Raw genomic sequence first — 21,293 nt, 5'->3', positions numbered from 1 at the left:
CCATGGCTACGAGTTTCAAGAGTTTTCATTAGGTGTTTCGGACTAGCTAACTAGAGGCTAACTGGGTAGTTAACCATTCAAAGTTGTCACTATGATATCGTGTCGGATTTGTAAGGCATATTATTAAACCCAGGACAAAAAAAAAAAAGGATGTCTGGCATACTTAAAAAAGACAATTTGGGAGCTGTTTTAGTTCAGGTAATGTTGTCTCTAGAGAAAACTTAACTGGCTTTAGCTAGGTAACGTCGCTGTTTTTAAAGCTAAAGCTAAAGCTAAAAATTATCTAAGTTGTGACCAGATACTTAAGAAAATAAATATACATTGACTTTTTTTTGTTAGATGAAACCTTCAAATTTGACAGAAATATTTCTAAACTACTTCATGCAACAGTACACTGGGTCATTAGTGAAAACTGTGTTGGTTGTGTTTAAGATCAGTTATCTAAAGTGTGTACACTGTAAACATGTATATTGCAGGTTCAAGATGATTTGAAACAGCTCAAGTCCAGTCTCGACAAAATCACTGCCGGAGAGAGGGACATAACGCTGGACATTCAAGCCCTGGACAATGCCATTCGTAACACAGAGAAGAGCATCAGGGTGAGAAAGCTTCATGCAGAATCAAACATAGATAATTATACTATTAAAGTAGAGGTCAGATAAAATCACAGTTAACCTGTTCTTTAATTGTACATAGAAACATGCAGAGGATTATCTGAAAACAGTGAATAAGCAGCAGCTGGTTCTTCCGAGCATTGAAGATATACAAAAAAAGGCGCAGATTCCTAAATGGTAAGTAAGGAGAAGTTTAATTATCCACAGTGAATGTTAAAACTGTTATACAATTCTGGTAATGGGGATTGTGAGTTTGAAAGAAAGACTTCACACAGGAAACCATCGCTGGAGAGTATCCCAGATGTGCATCCACGCAGGGAGCAGCTACCAGGAGTTTCACCTGGGGGAAAGGTACATTTATTATTCCTGTTAAGAAATGAATAGAGAATATAATGAATGACAAGATATTTGTAGTTAGTGATACGAAGTACAAGCTACACTATGTACAGTAGAAATTTGAAATCCAGCTTTTCTACTGTATTAGACGTTAAGACAGGCAAGATAAATAGAAGTGGACCATTTTCAGGACATGAGACAAAAGGAAAACGCATTAACAATTTTCTACTTAGCAAATGGATGCTGTTGCCATGGAATTTATTTATAATTTCAGCAAAACTATTACTGCTCATATATGCGTATAATTAAAATCTTCTTTCAGCACACGTTTGCCGTAGACATGCATTTACTGTACCACCCTTCTCAGCCAAACAACAGAGCCATTTTACCGCAGAAATCTGGGCTATCACTCCCTGAAGTCCACAAGAGGAGCACAAATGGAGTAAGTCAGCTTCCCTAAATGCATAATAGTTTTAATTTTAGCTGTAGATCGCCATGCATATCTTCCATAGAAAGCATGTTTTACAGAGAGATCTAGTTAATATTTAATACAGTATGTAAGTACTGTTTAACTGTAGTAACAATAAAAAATAATGCTAAAACATGAATTTACATGTATGCGACTTTGATATCACTCTGTGATTTTAATATATCTATTGTTCTCATTGTAATACACGGTTTATACCAGCCGGGTTTCGTTTAAACACTGTGAACGTCACTCAGGTGTAACATGGACTCTTTCAGTCTCTTTATGAAGTCAAGATGAAAGCTGATTTATTTTCCCCAAATTACGTACTGCAGTTTGGCAGATTGAATAGTCAAGATGAAGTGGATGACAATTGTAAAACTGAACAGCTAGAATAATTTGAACTTTTAATTTGTTTGCAGAAACCAAACTGCATTTTTACTTGATTAGTTATGGGCTAGATCTTCTATAGTCTTACTGCTGGTAAAGAAACCAATCAGTGCATACAATTTGTAATCAGAAAAACACTATGTCCTCCAGTTATATGCATCATACAGTGATAAATTGATTCCCGTGTCAGGAGTCTTTGATATGAATTATATATATGAAATATTAACATACAGCACATGCCGGAGGAAAGATTTGATTAGGAAGCATTACAGATCCATGCAATAACTAAGATGAATTGGATATCATTGTTGCTTTGCCTTAAACCCCAGAATAGACCCTTCTTGGTGGAGTGAAGAGTGATGATACAAGTCTGCATTAATAGATGTTTCAGGTCTCATGCTCAGGCAGACTCTGACATAAAGGTCACTTGGCTTAGCGATGATATCCAGCACTTGTCAAAGCAAACAAATTAATCTTTGCAAAGGTCGGTATTAGTTTTAGATATATTTTACACACTTTCTTTTTCCAATATGTTGTTGGGAATCTATAACTGACATGAGAGATAGAGGCCAAGACTGTCACTCTGATATAGGAGAGATGGGAGTGCTGGCTGCAGAAAGCGGAAAGCAGCAGATTGCAGCACATCAGCATTCTTCTAAAGAAACAGGCGCCTGATTGCTGTGCTATGGGCTACTGGTTTACAGCTGTCTCAAGACAGAAGTGGGTACCTGGTCCAGCATGCCAATAAGACAGCCGTAGCTTCCCCAACTGCTAACCACTGGCTCTCTGCCTGCTGCCGCCTCCTGCAACTCAGGCCAGCTCTTCTCTACCCCTTACCCGTGCCAGGGAATAAGCTTTTGCATTTTAGCATTTTTATAAAAGGTGCCACCTTTTCCCAACCTCATCTGAAACAGATGTGTGCCTTTGAGGGGAGAAACTCCAAGCACCTGGCTACTACCTGTGGTCTGTCAGAGAGCTCAGTGGTCTGAGGAGAATGAAAGAGAGGACATTAGGTGACATGTCTGGAGGAGTACAAAGTTTGTGTTCCATGAGTAGTGAAACATTTGAATCTAAGGCGTCTTCTTTTGTCTTGAAGTAAGCCATTAAATCTGATATTAATTTCCTCTTGTTACAATAATGTTAATTAAAAACGTTTAAGTTTAACAGAACAAGATTGCTTTGACATATAGATTTTTATTATTATGTTTATCTTTAACCTGGGGTTTTTGTGATTAATTATTATATAAGGGGGAATACTGTCTAAAACTATTCCACTAGCACTTTTGTGGCTTTCTGAATCCTTAAGGAATGCAGAAAATCTGTTGTTTATATACATGTATGCTATCCCAAGCATTTATACTCATTATGATAGAAAGTCTTTTTTTTTTTTTACATTGTTACAAGGTAGCTGCTGTGTAAACACATTCATTTGAAGCATGTTCATTGACTTGTGATCAGTTCGATGAAATAAAGGGCAGGACACCTTGTTATGTGGACAACAAAGGGAAATATCATGTAGCATTGCTTTAGTTTCATTTATATCTGATCTAAAAAATTTTCTCTTTTCAGGCAAAACGCAGTATAATCCACCACCAAAGGGCTGAACCAAAGGGTCGGCACATCCCGGCAATACCTCAAGAAGAAATGGGGACAGGTTAACAGACATTTTCACCTCCTCAGTTTTTGTTGTAATGTAGAAAAATGCTAATTGACAGTTTGCATTTGCTTGATGTTTGTTTCACTTTATCAGACCTCAACTTCCATATTATGACTTCCGTATAGTCTTATATCTATATTCTTATAACTGTAATTATTATTGTAATATTCAATTATTTTGACTTTTTTAATATTAATACTTTCTTTTCCCAGTATTTTATATGGTGGACCTTTTTTAAATCCGTAAATCCTCTTAAGCGTGAACACAATGTTTTAGTATTTCTTTTGTTTTGATTTTTCCCCAGTGCCACATCCAAGTTTGCTTTGTATGTCAATGAAGCAAAAGGCTGCTTCTCTTCACCCAAAAGAAGTTTCACATTCTTCTAAAACAGGTCAGTGCACCACAGACTCCGCAGAAGACAGAGTATTTTACCTGAATATACCTCTATTTCCCAACATTTTAGTCAATGAATTTTGGATTTATCTAGCAAATATCTCTGAGGGAGAAAAAAAATATATATATATCTAACATGACCGACCTATGTAGTCAATAGTGCTTTTGTAAAAAGCACCTTTACTAACCAATGCTGAACACAGAAGATGAGTCTTGTGAAGATTCCTGATGACAAAAGACCTCCACCTTTGGCTGTCCAGTATTTTCTCTTTGTTTTGTTTGAATTTTGGTCTGCTAGTTTCAAAGTCCAGGTGCCAAAAGCAGCTAAAATGGGGAACAGAATCTGAATCCACCTATGCAAGTTCAGACAGAGAATTCACACCTCTCTGGACAACCAAGACACCGCCTCCTACCACAACGTCCAAAAGCACAAACAGTCTTATCCCTAAAAGTCCTCAGGTATGAATGATTGAGGAAGTTTAAGAAGATTAAATTAAGAAAGGGAAACTGATCAGAAATGTCTCATGTCTCATTTATTTTACCTGTATTATATTATGGTTGTCCCTCTCTTGTTTCCCTCTGTAGAATCTAGTTGTGTCCGTTCCTGAAAACATTACTAAATATGCCTTTACAATCATAAACGGACAAATTGACCCTGTGGCGACTGATTTCCGCCACTTCAAGCAGAGTGCCAACCTGTGCTGGAGCAGTGTGGCCGATGCTCTGGAGGCCCTGACGAAACTTCTCAGGGATTTTGCTGTGCCTCTAGCTAAAGTGAGCGGAGAACGACTGGTGGAGTTTAGCCAGGGTTGGGACAATGGTTGGAGAAATGCACCTTCAGCGATCGCACTCCTGCCAGTGCTTGAAAACTGGGAGGAGGTATTGGGTCTTGTCTTACGCCCAGGTCAGCGCTACAAGGGAGAGGGAGGCATTGAGGCGGCTGCCATCCGCATCCAGTCCTGCTGCAGGCGTTACATAGCTCGGACGGCCTACCTGCGCCACTGCCGGCGCAAGTGGGCGGCAGGCACCATCGCCATCTCATGGTTGATGCACGCTCAGATGCGTCGTGTCAGGAAGGCCCTGCAAGCCCGGCGTTTTAGTCAACTGGAGAATTATCGCAGCAGAGCGCAGGTGATTTTGTTTGTATCCAACTGCTCTTTCTTTCTCCCTCTCTCTTACTTAATATGACCCTTTGTCAAAGTTTGACTTACCTTTTTATCTCAGTTTCTCTAAATTATAGTCAGATATTTTATATAACCTTGAGATGCTCAGTTTAATTAAAATTAAGTTACTTTATGCTTGTGTGATTTAAACATTAAATATCTGTTTTACACTACAGGGAAAATGGTTCAGTACTGCTGCTGTTAATGCAAAAATAACAGTTTTCACTATAAAGTTCTGTTTTCCATTCAGCCACAAACTTCTGTGTTTTATGAGGTCCAATAAAAATCTTTTTGATCAGCTTCATTTCAGAAGTGCCAAGAGTCTCTAATACCCCAAGACAATTTTAAAAAGTAAGAACAAGTGAGGCAATGCCATATCATTATGCATGCGTGTTACAATTTACATGTACAGCTTTAATTTTATGCATATTTTTTTTTACTTCCAGTTTGAGACACACACATACACAACAAAAAAACACTGGGCCAGATAAATCAAAAAATATTAGAGATAACATACAGATAAAATGGATAAAAGCAAGTGATTAAAGTAACTGCAACCATGCAGTCAGACGGAAAAACAGCGATTGTGAAGGGTGGAGATCACAAACAAAACGAATCTGTAAATTGGTTAATACGTCGATTCAGACTGTCTGTCATAGTCCTTGTAATCCTTGCTAAAGAAGTAATGGCATGCTTTCAATAAATACTTTAGATAGTTTAATATGGTCATTGATATCAGTTTTACACATCTCTGTTGGTTTTAGTGTTTAGCTGAAAGAACCAATTATTATTCAGAGCAGACTTGTCCACAGACATGAAGGGGGAAATGAAAACAGGAAACCATCTTCTTCTTGTTTTGCAATAGAAATGGTTATAAATGTAGTGGCATAATGTAAAATTCTTAACAGGGAGAGACCACTGACTGCATACACAGTGGGAGTTATCAGTTTGAATAAATAAAAATAAGTAAAAAAAAAAAAAAAAATCACACCAAAACTGATTTAATTTAATGCCAGCATTTAAAGGCAAATTTATTCAATTATTGTTTATTTTCCGAGGTTTCACAAATATGCTCTGTATCTCAAACATTTTAGCTTATTTCTGCTGTAACAGAATGTAAATTATACAATAATCATATAATGTTAGACACAGGAAAAACAATTTCTATTTTGCTCGTCAGTAGCAGTATGATAGCACAATTGTCCTAGATGCATAATCTTCTGTAATTCTTTTCCCATTCGGCGTGTAGATGTCATGTCTGTGCTGTCATCTGGGCTGAACGTCTTTTAGAGCGCTGACACAATATTAATTAGAGCCTACAAGTTCATTTAGTTGTAACACCGTTGCGCGTGTATACATGCACTAAATGTATGTTCTCACTCTTTTAACATTCATACCCTGTTAATTAAGCTTGCTAATCTTCCCCTGGCAGTAGCATCATGTACCTTGCTGATTGAATTAATTGTGAGAAGATGTTTCTAAAGTAAAAGCTTAATTTAATTACGATGGTATTTTATGCTTGGTTTGCTTCTGTGAGCCAAGAGAGAGATTGGCTTGGTGTGTTTTAGCTATGCAGTGATGTGATGATTTGTCTCTGTGTGTGTGTGCGTGTGTGTGTGTGTGTAAACGCTCAGGCAGTCCCCTCTCTGATCACTCCTTTTCTCCGTCCCCAGCATCTGGCAGCCAACTGGAAACATATCCAGTCCTCCAAGAGGACCATTATCCACATCCCTTCATTAGGTAGCTTTCTTTGCCTGCTGCACACACACACACACACACACACACACACACACACACACACACACATCTGATCTAGCAGCAGTCTCACCACTCTGCTGCCCCAGACTGTGGCCCTGGTGCAGGCGCGCTGTCTCGTTCAAATGACTCTCTGCAGGAAAGCACTCACAGGATGATGACAGTCCCCATGCCAGGGAACAGAACAATTTAGTCTCAATCGCCATTTAATTTGCAGATTAAGCAAATGAAAAGCCATTATGCTGAATATTTACAAGAGGCACAAAGGTCTTATTCTATTGCGGAACAACAAAAAACAAAAAAACCCACACACAAAAGAGCAAGAAGCTGTTTTTGCACTAAACATAGAGTGCAAGCTATGATCGGTTCTTGTTCTAATTTCACCACATTTAGACTGTAATCAGGCATGTGCATTGTAAATCATTGAGCGATTGTCTAAAATTATTAAGCCTAATTACTAGCAGATGGAATGCTTTATTTGCACTTGGGGTGGCTACAGAGAGTGCTGTGTGAGCAAGGATAATTAGAAAGTTGAACCCCATTGTTGTTAATTAGCATGAATCCAATCATTTAATTACCTTGATTCAGTTGAGGATTCTCTCTCAGGCAGAAATCCAGACATACATAGTCTAAAATCCTGGCGGTATCACAGGATGTAGTTCAGTGGTGGCTGGACATGGTGCAACAGGACTCCCAGCACACGACGGGCACTGCACCTGCTAGTTATTAAGCTAAATTAATCATCGGATTGCACTACAGTGTGATTAGATTTAACTCCCTTACCCCCACACCGAGTGATGCGCACATTTGAAGGCGGTTGAACTGAGTTACAGATTTTTATTTTGTTATTGAATATGTGACGTTATTGTTTCTTGTTCTGACAGGGTACTGTCAGAGCCAGCGACTGAACATGAGGGGATTTGACATCCTACAGAACGTCCAAATAAGCAGAGTGTGCGACATTAGAGGTAGGATCTTACACACAGATTACGTTTTTCTATATGCTCCAATTTAAACATGTAATTTGTAAAGGTCTCTTTGTGTAATTCTAGATGAAAATGTGGACGTGATCTACGTATGTCCCCAGCATCTGGGCGACGACATCTTGCACTATTACACCAGCCTCCTGAAGTGTGATGGAGCCACAGATGGGGCTGATACCACGGCCACTCTGGCCTCATCCGGCGTGAGACGCTTTATCATTCTCACACCTGAGGCTGTAGACTATTTCCCGGTAAGGTAGAGAAATCTCTACAAGCATTTGTAGTTTTTGAATTCTCCTCTAGAGGGTACTAGACGAGGTTGTTACTGTACAGTTGTCCTGTGAGAGATATGCTCTGTTTCAGTCCTTACAGCTTTTGAAACTAAACCTCTTTGTTATTTTGAAGTAAACACACTAGAGGTGTATTAAGTTACTCTTAATTAACTGTTCAATTGCTGCATTTTTAAAACAGTTACAGTAAACTCAAGGTGTCAGTATATTGTCTTTTTACATCCAGCCATTTTATCCATCTTTTTTTACATCCTTTTGTGGCAGATTGACTATGCAACCTGACGTGGTCTTCTTCATTTGTTTTTATTGATTTTCCTGCTGTTTTGTTGTTAAACTGTGCCAGACGTGTTGCTGAGATGAATCACTGCTACCCGTGGCTGGCAGCGCATTCTGCCAGTGACAGAAGGGATAATTCCATGTGGATCAAATAAATACAGATGTGAAGTAATTAGTTGTATTCCCAAGGAGCTCATTGGTAGCACACATTAAAGATGTGAAGGATAGGGGAGGCATCCCACAGGCAGCTTTTATCAATTCAACCTGCTAGCATACAGGAGAGGTCAAAACCCTGCTGGCTATTTCAATAATAGAGCTGTTGTGTGTACACAGTGATAAATCAGGTCAAGAAACAACCCTTGGAAGAGACACTGAGAGCGCTCCAGCAGTAATCTTTCTCCCCTCTTTTCTTCCAGACCCACAACATGTGCCTTTCTACACTGCTGAAGTACAGTCCACGCACCCTGAAGCGCATCCAAAACCTGATCCAGGGGAAGCAGGCCTACATTGTGGGTGGAGTGGCCCATGCAGATGACCTGGCAGTGGCTGATGAGTTGGGTGTGCCAGTCCTGGGTCCAGAACCAGCTATTGCACAGCTCTACGGCTGCAAGTCTGGAGGGAGGAGGATCTTTGCTGGGGCAGAGGTTGATGCACCACCTGGTCAAGGAGGCATTTACTCATTAAACCAGGTCAGAAAAAAACACTGTTGCGTGCCCATACTACATTACAGCATGTCCTTCATCGATGCCCAGTAGCACAATGACACAATTTTGTTTTTCTCTCCAACTTTTTCTTGTATAATTTACTTTGGAATTCACATTTTTCTCCCTCAATTTAGCTTCATGAAACACTGGCAGAGCTCATGACTGAAAACATGGATGTACAGCGCTGGCTCTTCAAGATGGACTCTGAGCATGGCGGCCGCGGTACAGCGTACTGTGATATATGCCATCTTAGCTGCTATAACTGGGCCCTGCGGGAATATCATCGTTATGGTCGTGAGCTATGGAACACAAAATGGATTCAGGTAAAGATATTACTTAAAGGGGTACGTCATTCCCTCTTTGACATAAAATATTGGACCAAGCCCTTAAAAACATTTTAGATTTTTACTTTTATACAGTGTTTTATTAATTTGAATTTTGCTTTTGTGTTTTAATTTTTTGTTATTACTTCCCCCTAAATTGATGATTTTTACTATCATGTCTGTTTTTTATGACTTTGTCCAAAGCAATGGTTTTAGAAAAAGACAATGCAAATAAAGTTTAATGCTATTATCATTATTACCCTCACAGAAAAATGCTGTTTAAAGTACATGGTAACTTATCAGATCATTCACAATGCTTGTCCCTGTAGTACAGCGTTTTAAACATTGTCCCCGGAGCATATAAGAGCATATGTCTGTTTTTACACACAGTCATTATCCATTCCTGGGGCTCACACATCAGCTAGTGACGGTGTATTTCGGACAACAAAAGCAATGCTCTAACTCACCTAGCAGTGATAGTGTAGTCAACTCAACATTTCTAATGCATATATAAGTCTGTTATCCAGGTTATTTCTGTAACCTGGTTTAATTTGAACTACAAATGATGGTAATCATTCTAATCCTTAGTATTTGAGGTTTAACCTTTGGTCTGCTGTTGTAGCATTACAACGCTGAGCTTTCAGTGTTGCCATTTGTAAACAAACATAAACAATAAACATATTGAAAATACAGAGTTATAATGATGATAATATCAACTGTTTATTTCTCCTCAAAATAAACAGTTAGATTTAATCTCTGACCAATTCATTTCAAATGTAAAACTTAATCATTGGTAAACCATTCATTTACTACAGGTGCAATCTGTACACAGCTTCTGAGCCCCTGGCTCTTATTTCTCATATGCTTACAAAGTAGCCTTTGATTTTCTGTCATGTGTTAATTACCGTATTTTGCCATTTAACTGGGAGCTTTGTGTAAACTAATTACAGGCTAATGATTGTGGGCTTGGAGCACAACGATTTTACTTTTTATTCTGTTTGAAAGAACAGCAGTCATCTCAAGCTTCTTAGCGCTCACTCTGTATTGTTCCTATTAGCTTGTTCTTTGATTCATAGTGTATGTGCGGTGCGGGGCTGTAATTGTTGTGGCTTTGGTGCTGTTAATTATGGCAGAGAGTGGCTGAGCCACAGCCAAGGTCCATAATGGTGGCTGAGGCAGCAGAGGAAAGTAAATGGGGTTTCTTTCACCAGCTGGGGTCCCATGGAGAGGGAAGAGTGCCGAGGCCCCCAGTGTAGGCCGACAGCCTCAGGGCTTCTGGGCCATATGGACACAACACTTTAACTGGCCTTTATTCTACACCTTGCTCTTTTAATCAAAGCAAAGCCCACATCCTGGGCTCCTCATTGCATGATTTTTTTGTTAGGACATTGTTTCCCCTTAAAATGTAGTTGCCACTCGAATGTATTACATTGTCCTTCTGCTGTTGTAGTAGTTTATATTAAAGACAGCAATTTGGCTCTCTCTATGCTGAAAGATTACAGAACAATGTTGTTGACTGGACTCAGACATATGAATATTTTATGTTAGTGTATCTCCTCGTTATGTTCTTTTCACAGCAGAAACTGTAGATGGATGTTTAAACTTCAGAATATTTTGAGATATAACGCTCATTAATGTAGAAAAAATGCAATGGCTAGTGAATAGGATAGGATAAATGCTCGCCCTTCTGAATATTTGCAGCCATAAATAGATGCTTTAAGCTATTTTTTACAAAAATAGTGGTAATTGAATTAAATATTGATCAAATACAAATTATACAATGAAGCATTTTAATGCGAATCCATAATTTAACAGTTCTTCACCAAGATAATTATTTACCAATAAATAAGAAATAAGTGATAATTAAAGTATATATTATCAAATAGTTTGTGAAATGTCCCATACTCTTAATAATCGCTGTATATTTAAAGCAGAGAATAAAGAGTATAATTGCCTTTAGACTACACAGACTGTGTGCATTGTTTTTTTGTTTTTTTTAATTATTGCTTGTTGAAGGGCTCAGTATGACTCACAAAAATACCATGTGGTCTTTCAGAATAGTATGAACAATTAGATCCCTTCTGGCTATGCTAAAGAAAGCCTAAAAGGATACAAGGAGGTGGAAGAGGAGGGACTGTGTCCTCACTATAGGATCTTTCACGGAGGTCTTGGACAACGTTTGTTTTTCTAGATATTGCGAGGCCGGGCAGCTTTCAGCACAATGTTTCACCCTGCAGAAAGCCCCCAGGCCTCTTTTAGCATTTACACAGAGAGAGGTTAAAGACATGTAGATCTGCAACCATGCAACGCCTGAAGGGGGCCATACACACACTTAAGCGCTCACACAGCTTGCATATGGATCATTAGGCACAAGAGGGTAAAAATTACACCTAATAGCGTCAACAGATGGAGTATTTCTTTTTGTCATGCTGTGTACAAACAGATCTTAAGCAACACCTTATTTAGGTTAGGTTTGTCAACGAAATGGGTCATTTGATAATCACTACCACTGAAGAGGTAGAAGGACATTTCATACAGATGTTTTCTGTCTAAATATTGTTCAGTCTGTGCTTGCTTGGAGGAGTTTAAATATCTAATGGTCTGCCTTTATATAATTAATCTTAATATAAGACACACGTTGTGTGTTTTCTTTCATTTCACTCAACGTCATAAATTCTTCATTGTTAAGTTTATACAGAAGAAATGTCGCCATCTCTACATGAAAAAGTCAACCAGGGATGTGAAATTATGAAAGTGAGAAGAAAAGAAGCAATTAATGCACCCATTTAATATTTCACATGTCATTTGTCATGGGCTGAGAGTGAAGCTTATTGCGTGACAGTGTAACAGAAAATAAATATCAAATCAAATTGTATAACTAGTCAGATTACATCCTTTTACTCCTAACACTTCCTGTAGTTTTTCAGTTGTTTCGCTATGTAGTGGAGAAATGAAATGGCAATCAAAGAGGCAGAGCCACATCTATTTTATTTATGACCAGATTGCACGGCTTTATGTGGACACCAAGCAAAGGCTAAATCCTATCACAGGGTACGGTACGCAGTTTAAGTCCAAATAATTTATTGCAAAATACCTCTCTTTCTTTTCTTCCTGTCCTGCTGTTTCTGAGAACTGCATAGGCAAAGTCCTGGGGTGAGGTTGCTCTTCCGTTGAGAATGACAACCGTTCCCTTACACTTTTTGCCGCACCATTGTGTGCTTTATGGTTTGTATAGGGGGAATCACTGTGTAGCATTTGACCTCGCCTCTTACAGTACTTGAATATGATGATGGCTGTTACATGACTGGAATATCAACAGCATAATCTCTAGTCCTGTCTCCAGTGAAGCCAGACAGCATATACTCAAAACAAAGTAACGCTCTGTATAGTGTGAGGAAAGAACAAAGACATTACTTCCATTCAGAATTTAGTCAGCTCTTCACACATTTTATTCTGTATGGCCATCTTAAACGGTTGATACATACATTATGACATACTGTGTTTAAAGGAACCCCTCTTCATACAGTCCACATAACACAGAGTGTTGTATTTTTGTATACAATCTAATACATGTATTATACAATGACAGTAAAAGGTTTACTGGCATCACTGTTGTTAGATTAACTATGTCACACCATTGCAAGAGGGACGAGTGTCCTTGAGGTGCCAGCTGTTTTGGGGACAGCTAAAACAAAAGTTAGAAATTAACAGCATAATTAAGTGGTGAAACCATTATGGCATTTCCTAGTTACAGGAACAAGAGTGATATCGATCCCAGTCAAGCACTGATTGATCCCCAGATAGATGGGGCCAGCTTAGGTATTCATCAGCTGCCCAGTGGAGAGAGTTGTTATTGAGGGCAGGTGCTTCGAGGCTGTGAGTTAAAGCCATTAGACTCCTGAGGCCTTCTGATAATAGGCTGTCACTCACAGACAGACCCTCCCGCAGTATCCATCAGACACTCGCACAGAAATTGAAGCAGCCACCAAAGGTCTTAAGGATAACAAGAAGTCACTGGAGTCATCCGGATAACGTGGGGTGTTTCCAGTAATGTAGTCGACACCTACAAAGCTTTGATAAAGTGACAAATTGAAGTCCCCGGTACTTGTAATCTTGGAATTAATACAAAAAAGGCAAAAGCACACATCATGTACTCAGATCTATTTCTATCTTGTTTTCAGCCGATCCATAATATATGCTCTTCAACTCTTTTCTCTGTAGGAGTCAGTACTGCTGAGATATTTAGATGAGATCCCAGAATGGCTGGCCCATTATGCGCAGCCCGCTAAAACCTCCTGCTATCCCAACTGGGCCTGCTTCCTGAAGACCTTCCTCAGGCAAGGTTAGATACCTATTGTCAGCTACAGTATGCTATTCACCTGCAAATACAGCTGTATGAAATATGCATTTCCTATGTCCTTCCTAGTTCCCAGATGTTGCCTTTGTGAACTGACAAATTAAATAATTTTCATGTCACTTTCAGTGGTTGTTAAACAGCTGCTAGGAGAGTTTAGGTCCTTTATCATATGTATGGGTATTGTTGAGTGTAGTGCAGCCATTTCTCTGCTCTCGCTCTTTGTCCAGGTGGCGTGGTGGAGGCCTACCCACCTTCAGACAGTGTCACCTGTTTGACGGTAGATCTGCTGCTGGAGCCTGGAGGTGAGGTGACCGTGCTGTCTTGTGGAGACCAGCTTCATGGCTCCTGTCAACTGGAAGCTATTGGCTCCACTGTTCCTCAGACCTCTGTGCACCCAGAGACCTTGCACTCTATCTGCATCCATGTGGGCCAGGCCTGTCTGCAGCGCCTTATCATAGGTCATGTCTCTGTGGACCTGGCTACCTTTCTGGACCGCAACACCATGGAGCAGAAGGTGAGATACAGACAGGGCAAGAAAAGGCCACCATAATATATAGGATGTGGGCTGTTTCAATACATGTTGTGAAAGCTCTCAATTTCACCATACTGGTGGAAAAGATCAATTTTTAGGTTGGATCAGGGTCCATGTGAAAAGATAGGTGCCTCCTAAACTGCTCCCCGGGGATCTTGACAACAGACAAGCCAAACTGTGGGCACAGGGACCAAATGTGTCACAAGACCATCTAATAAACTGTCAGGTCTTATTGTGTCGATACACTGATTCCACCATTTAAGGCTTGCCCTTTAACCTTACAATAGAGAGAAAGTACGAGGCACCTATCTTTCAGACAATAGGTCATTCTAAAGTGATTTGGCAGCTTTACAGTGATACCCTGTCAGTGTTTAACCCCCTACCCGGTTACCTGCAGTGGTCTGCTGAAATGTATCTTGTTATTATATAGCGAGGCACCACTGAAGCCTGATCTCATTTGTCAGGATTAAGTTTTGTTGAAAGCTTCTTGATTTATGATATTTGAAATGGACTGGTTTATGATGGTTTAACCTCTGCTCCTAACACGTGGCCACATTGACTGCCTATTGATCCAGAGCTGTAAAAATGGAATGCTTTGTTTATAATATGGTCTATAAAATACTGAACCTGCAGGACAGCGGAGAACACAATGCCGCTACTTTACAAATTTACAAAAGCATAAAAAACAAGGACACTGATTTTTTTATTTTTTATTTTATTGAAAAACCATCTGATGTCATGTCTTCTTATGAAGGATTTTATTCAGGCCAGTGCCAAATAAATATATTCTGTTTGGCTTTTATCCTCTTTATTGTAGAAACTGTAGTCATTTTTTAATTCACAATGAACTCCAAGCACTTTAAAATGGATTGGGTGTAGACACTTGCAATAGTAAGGACACACTAGCCACTAGAGGGTAGTATGTTCTGAATTACATGTAGTGCACAGTGTGAACAAAGCTCTGCTATATGTGTCTTAAAACTTTAAACATTCTGTTTTTAGCAGCATTTTCTTTTAGCTTTTGTTGTTTCTTTTAATATTTATAATCCAGTTACAATTTTTTGACTGCAGTCTTTATATAGACTGTAGATTTTATCATGTTGTATTCATTACAGGCTAAAAAAATACCCTTAATAATTGTTTCATATTTTTTATTTTTATATCCTCACACTAAATTGTCACTGTAGCAACAAAATTATAAGAGGAAAATGTGATATTTCTCAAATGTATCAGGAACAGAAGTGTTTCTTTAACTGTTTTAAGTGGAATCAGGACAGCCTGAAAATTAATTTTCGTCTTTAATGTTGACCCGAAATTGAAAGGGATTCACTGACAGCATAATTAAGAATAGACTATAAAACAGCATGTGCTTCAATAGAGGCAGGGACATTAATGACAGACTCTTAACCATTTCCTCACACACACAAAGCTTAGATAGAGGACCGCCACATGGGCAAACCTGTCTGGATTTAAACATCAATTTAGATTCAAACCTGTTGCTAAAAGCTGCCTACTTTATTTGATGGGAAGAAGTGGGTCACATATGTTTGCCCTTGCAGTCTTTCCTCACATTGTGGAACGATGGGGCCCCAGCTGCAGCATCAGGGTTTTTAATGAAAATGCAAGGCAATAGAAAACAGGTACAATCCAGGCTTACATTTCCCACGGCTTTGTTAAGAGCGACAATGGGACATGGGAGTATGAGTTTTAGTGAGTTGAGTGAATGGCTCGGTGGAGTGTGTCCATCACTCAGGCCCAGGTATCAAGCTGATACATAAGAGACTTACATCTACCTATTGGTGGCTACTGTAAAGGTGATTGAGTGCAGCAGATATTACTGAATTGGTCTTCAACGTGAACGTACATCGCTTGCAATTGTTTCGCCTTTTGGTAAAATGTTTCAGCCATTCTTGTGTAGCTTGTATTCAAAATGTAAGCAATGGGGTTTTCTTAGTGGAAAACTGTAAAAACTGTACATATGTAATCTGAAAAATCAGATTACATATATTGATATAAAGACAATTCGTCCTTTAATGCATTGTTGATATCTCTTTAAGTGGTATTAGAAGAATTATGAATTATACTTGGGTGTGGCCCTGTAAAATTGATACATTATTATTTTAATGACCTAAAATTATGAGCCATTAATTGGTCATTCAGTTGACAAACAATCAGTGACAGATTATCTTTCAAAATAAATTTTAGGATGAATATTTCTGATATTCAAAGATGTCCACAAATGTTTTTTCCCTTTTTTTTTCAGATGTCAGATTAATCCATTATGGAAGCTAACAGTTAATTGTAGCCCCAAACTGTGCCTTATGTTTTCACAATAAATTCCAATTTAATATAAAACAAAATAAAGCCTTTCAGATAATTGCCGTCTATGGTCAGATGTCCATGTGTGGTGGAGATAAAGTGCTCAGGTTAGGGAGACTGCGGGGTTCAGACAGGCAGCAATTTGCATTCAGTGGCAGGAGCGTTTACTTTGACAAATAGGAACAGCTAAAGGAGGCAGCCGACTGCCACTTAGTTATTAACAACTCCTTCACTGGTGATTTATTCGCCACTTTTGAAGAAAGGGCATAGCTATTAGGATATTATTGGGAAAATTAGCCCTGTTTAAGCAGACGGCTACGGCCATACATGACCCCTTAATATACTTATAATGATGCCATTTACCATACATATCTGAACTTTACTTCTCATCAGACCTGAGCCAAGAAAACTCCCCCAAGGCAGTCTGAATCCAAATGTGCAGGGAAGGATCTACTTTGTGCGTGTGTCACTATACAAGTGAATTACCTAAATCTGTCAAACACACACCATTAACCGTGTTTTTCTATCGCCTGCCTCTCCACATGGATAAGATTAAGCAGCGCTGACCCTTCTCTGTTTAGGGACTGCTGGGCGAAATACTTTGATGTTCCATTTTTTTTGTGATTAAATTGGAATTATTAAGTCTAGTGTCAGTTTTTCTTTGCTTTGACACTGAGTTCAGGATGTCTTGTTTGCAGGTATGGGCTGTTGATCTGGACATCTCATACAGTGACCAGCTTGCCATGACCCAGATGCTTCTGATGATGACTGGAGGAACGCTGAATTGCCGCGCAGGCTGTTTACAAGTGCCAACACCAATCAGAGAGAAATGCTGTGAACTCCAGATTGCAGCCAAAGTACCATTTTATATTTGCTTACAATGACAGTTTTCATAATTTTTTTCTTAAACGATCAAGACGTCAATTTAAAATGCCATGATTTGAATTGCAGTTGTTTGTTTGCAGTTGTTTTGTTGTTGGTTTTTGTCTCCGACAAGAAAGAAACCACCCTGTTGTAAAGCAGTCTGAGACTTTAGAGGATATTCGTACCGCTGCAGTAATCACGAAGATAGATCAACGTTTTGCTCTTCATTATTGTTAAATACAACTAAATACTGTAATTACGCACTGAGCTCAATTGGTGTTTAGGTGCTGAATTCATTATCATTTTGATAGATGAGCCTAAATAATCAACACATTAATAATTCATACCATTTTCATTATGCATGTGTATGCACGCTTGAACACCTCATCAACCTGGTGCCAGGCCTTAAACAATAGAGTTCTTTTATTAGCAGTATGCCTGAGTTTACGCTTGTTAATCTGCGACTTGTGTTATTTTATCAAACATTCATTTAGTTGGTGGCCTGGTGCTTCAGTGCAGCAGTTGAGCCACTGCAGTGGTTAATGGCTTCAGCAGTGGCCATCATTAGGGACCTGCATATTACAAACACAATTAAATCCCTGTTGGACACTTTTATTGTTGTGTGAGGGCCCTGTGTGTGACAACTGCAAACACACAGCCGTCACAGCGAGTTATGGGCTATCTCCTGAGCTCGCGGGGGCTTAGGCCTGCTCTTTTTGTCTCCCAAAGGTGCCTGAGAACCAGGAACATTTTTATCCTCTTGAGCCCTGCCACTTTTAAGTAATCAACCTCTCTTGTGTTACTTATGACACTTGCAAGCTCTGAATCCTTCTAGGGCCAAGTGTTTGTGCATTCAACTAATACCTTGGTCTCAATTTGAAAGCAAAAAGACTGCAGTCCCCAAACTGCAATTTCTTTGATTGGTGTCGTACAATTAAGCTCATCTTGTGTTTGGCATGTCTTGCAAGCATTAATTGTTCCTCCCCGCAGTTAATTAAGAAAGGCCCAACAGTTTAGCACATGTGCCCCATACTCATCATGTTCACTAATCACACACACAAACTCTCAACAATGACCCTGAGGACATGGTGGGGTTCAACCATCTCTATTCATTTTACACACCACCACCACCACCACCATTTATACTGTACATAAAACCCAGATACAACAGAAAAACTTAAAAAACAAAAAATGCAAATAGTCATTATTTACAGTCTGTATCTGTCTTGTTTTCTGCCTTTTTTTTCTCTGTAGCCTTCTGTTGGTAATCGTTACGCAGTTATTGGGAGCCACTTGTTTCACTCCAACCTTTCCATGTTGTACCATAATGTGTTCTTAAAGCTGTGCAAGGTTCATGGCATTTCATTTAACAGGAAGGTATGTATTTAAAATGTACCTGTTTGCTTTTCCACCACCTTTTATTGCTCTTTCTTGCAGCTTTATATACAATATGATTGACTGAAACATGAATTCCACAGATTTTTCACATTGAGAGTCTGTTATAACAGTGCAGGTGTAACTTGCTCCCCAGCTTGAGGCCACATTAGCTACTAATAATACCCCAGAATCGTTTATTGAATTGTCATCAGTCAAGTTTTTGAGATGCCATGTTTGACAAAGAAGAACAGTTGCGTTTTGTTTTTTACTACTGTCAAACTTTTGCGATCGTCAAAAGAGAGCTATGGTAAACTGGTGGAGTACCCTTCCTAAATTTACACTACGTGATGATGGATCTCTACTTTGTGTGTTTCTGACTCACATTTCAGAGCAAGCAAGGTACGGTTTTTGCTCTTTATGACCGGAGCGAGCGAAGCAGCATTGGAATGATGTAAGTATTTCTGTTTGCTTTAAATGTATACATATAATTAAAAAGTATGCAAGCCCTTTGGAATTACCTGCTTCGCTCCATTAACTGGTCATAAAACATGATAGGGCTCTAAGTCTCAAGTAAAGACAAACACAGCTTGTTTAAGCTGATAACACACATACAATACACTGTGTGTTTAAATGATTAAATATGGGCAAGAAAACACAATGGTTTCTGTGTTACTAGTCAAGGAAGGTTGTGTTTGTTCATGATTGTAGCTAACACAAAGACACATTTTTTCTTTTCCTTGGCGCTGTACATACAAATGTTATTAGATTTGGGATTTATCTCCTTAGAACGAACTCTGAACACTTATATTGTTGCTCTTCTTTGTTCAAATAGACAAGCACATGAAAAAAAACAGTAGACGATTAGGTGGGTGGAAGGCTTCACAAGACAGAGAGTAAAAACAATTCTTGTAGAGGATTAAGATGCCACCTCTGGCTTTGTAAATGTTACAAACTCTAGAAGTTGTTAAGCAGAGGGTTATTTAACATATTTATCACAGAAATCCTTTAGCTTACGCAGTGCTGTAACAGTTAAATCAAGCTGTGCTCATCCCCCTAAAGACTGAAGATGTTGTCTGCTGAAAGTTTCATTTAACCAGCACCATCAGATGAACAAGGTGATTGTTTCTTAGCTGGCGACACGGGGATCATTAGTAAACTCGTTTGTTTGTGGTGTCGTTAATAGAACCGTCTCAGAGGATCTCCAGGGAGCTCTTGTGACCTTTGCTCGGAATCTGTCAGTCATTCATCAGGAAATATCATCCTCTAAAATGCAAGGAGAAACCAATTTCAAGGTACCATGTTAATTACTTAACGATCTCTCCTCATCTAACTTGCATATTCTGTGAATCTCTTGTCAGCTGGAATGTTTTTGCTGAAGAAAGTGTAACAATTAAGAAACTGTGCTCATGTGTGCTCAATCTGAGTTGACTTGTGTTTTGTTTGGTTTGCAGGAGCTGATGATGAACTTAGAAGATGTACTGCAGGTGACTTTTCAGAACAAGGTGCAAGCGGAGGATAAGGCTTTTGTTTAGACGGTTGTTCCGCCTATGAACTTGCCCTACTCTCGCCAAGTTAAGTGGTCATGTCAAATCCCACTGTAAACATGTGAAACCTGGGGATGGATAGAGGCTGATCAAACCCAGCTTGCCAAATAAATTTCTGAAAATCTGAATTTGTCATGAATCTGTATAATGAACGGCTCTGCGATTTGAATGTATTTTAATATTGAAAAGCAGAAATTGTCCCCTAAGTACTAATAGCAATAAGGCTTTTAAGGCCTTACAATAAGGCTTCATGCATTTACATTATACAGCAAAAGGCAATATTAGCTTTAAACTGATCATTTTTAACTACAATAATGACTAAATATAGGCATATATAGTTATTATTTACGTTACCAGACATGTAGAGATCCGTTTTGTTTGCATTGTGTGGCCCGTGTGCAGATTCTAATACATTTCTGCTGTTCACATGGGGCCACACATATTACTATGGTTGGCTGATTAGGAAGTGATTGGTACTGACTGCATTTTATCCTCAAATGACACTTTCTGTAAGTTGACAATTACAATAAGCTGACTGTTATGCATTTATAAAATGAGTATTTAGTTGTTGGAAACTCATACCATATTTTAATTTGCCAGTCTGTTTACTAATGTTATTCATTATAAATGTAGGTTGTTTTTGGTTTCCATGCTTTATCAGTCAAAGTGCAAATTGCATTAATGTCAAGAAGGCAAATAAATATTCTCTAACATATATCCACATACAGTTTGCAGAAAGCATGCCTTTGTATTTTCATCCAGGGTCTTGATGAAGTGAAATGGGTCAGTCGGTTTGGAAGGTTAAAGATTTTCAAGGTAATTACGTTATGTATATGTTTATCTTTTCAGAGGGGAAATTACGAATTGCAGTAGTCTGGAACAATTATTATGATTAAATATGTAAAGCTAAAAAAAATAAAAAAATAAAAAATCATATATTAGGATAACTT

At 38.8% G+C, this 21,293-nt stretch overlaps 1 protein-coding gene across 1 annotated transcript; it reads left to right on the top strand.

Moving 5' to 3' along the window:
• Positions 1–150: 150 nt before the first annotated feature.
• On the top strand, positions 151–20,837 carry iqch (IQ motif containing H; the record flags this gene model as incomplete). The annotated part of the gene is made up of 21 exons (XM_084555966.1): positions 151–198; positions 477–599; positions 697–791; positions 890–965; positions 1,291–1,392; positions 3,376–3,460; positions 3,768–3,854; positions 4,155–4,315; positions 4,442–4,987; positions 6,693–6,759; positions 7,659–7,742; positions 7,827–8,008; positions 8,740–9,012; positions 9,162–9,350; positions 13,572–13,692; positions 13,935–14,221; positions 17,257–17,415; positions 18,677–18,799; positions 19,189–19,250; positions 19,983–20,091; positions 20,251–20,837. 21 exons carry the CDS (start codon positions 151–153, stop codon positions 20,329–20,331), a joined length of 3,060 nt encoding a protein of 1,019 aa, XP_084412092.1. The 3' UTR covers positions 20,332–20,837.
• Positions 20,838–21,293: the final 456 nt, after the last annotated feature.

Source organism: Chelon labrosus, assembly GCF_963514085.1.
Source record: "Chelon labrosus genome assembly, chromosome: 11".
NCBI lineage: Eukaryota > Metazoa > Chordata > Actinopteri > Mugiliformes > Mugilidae > Chelon > Chelon labrosus.
Note: the sequence above shows the minus strand (reverse complement) of the source record. Positions and strands in the feature narration are given on the sequence as shown.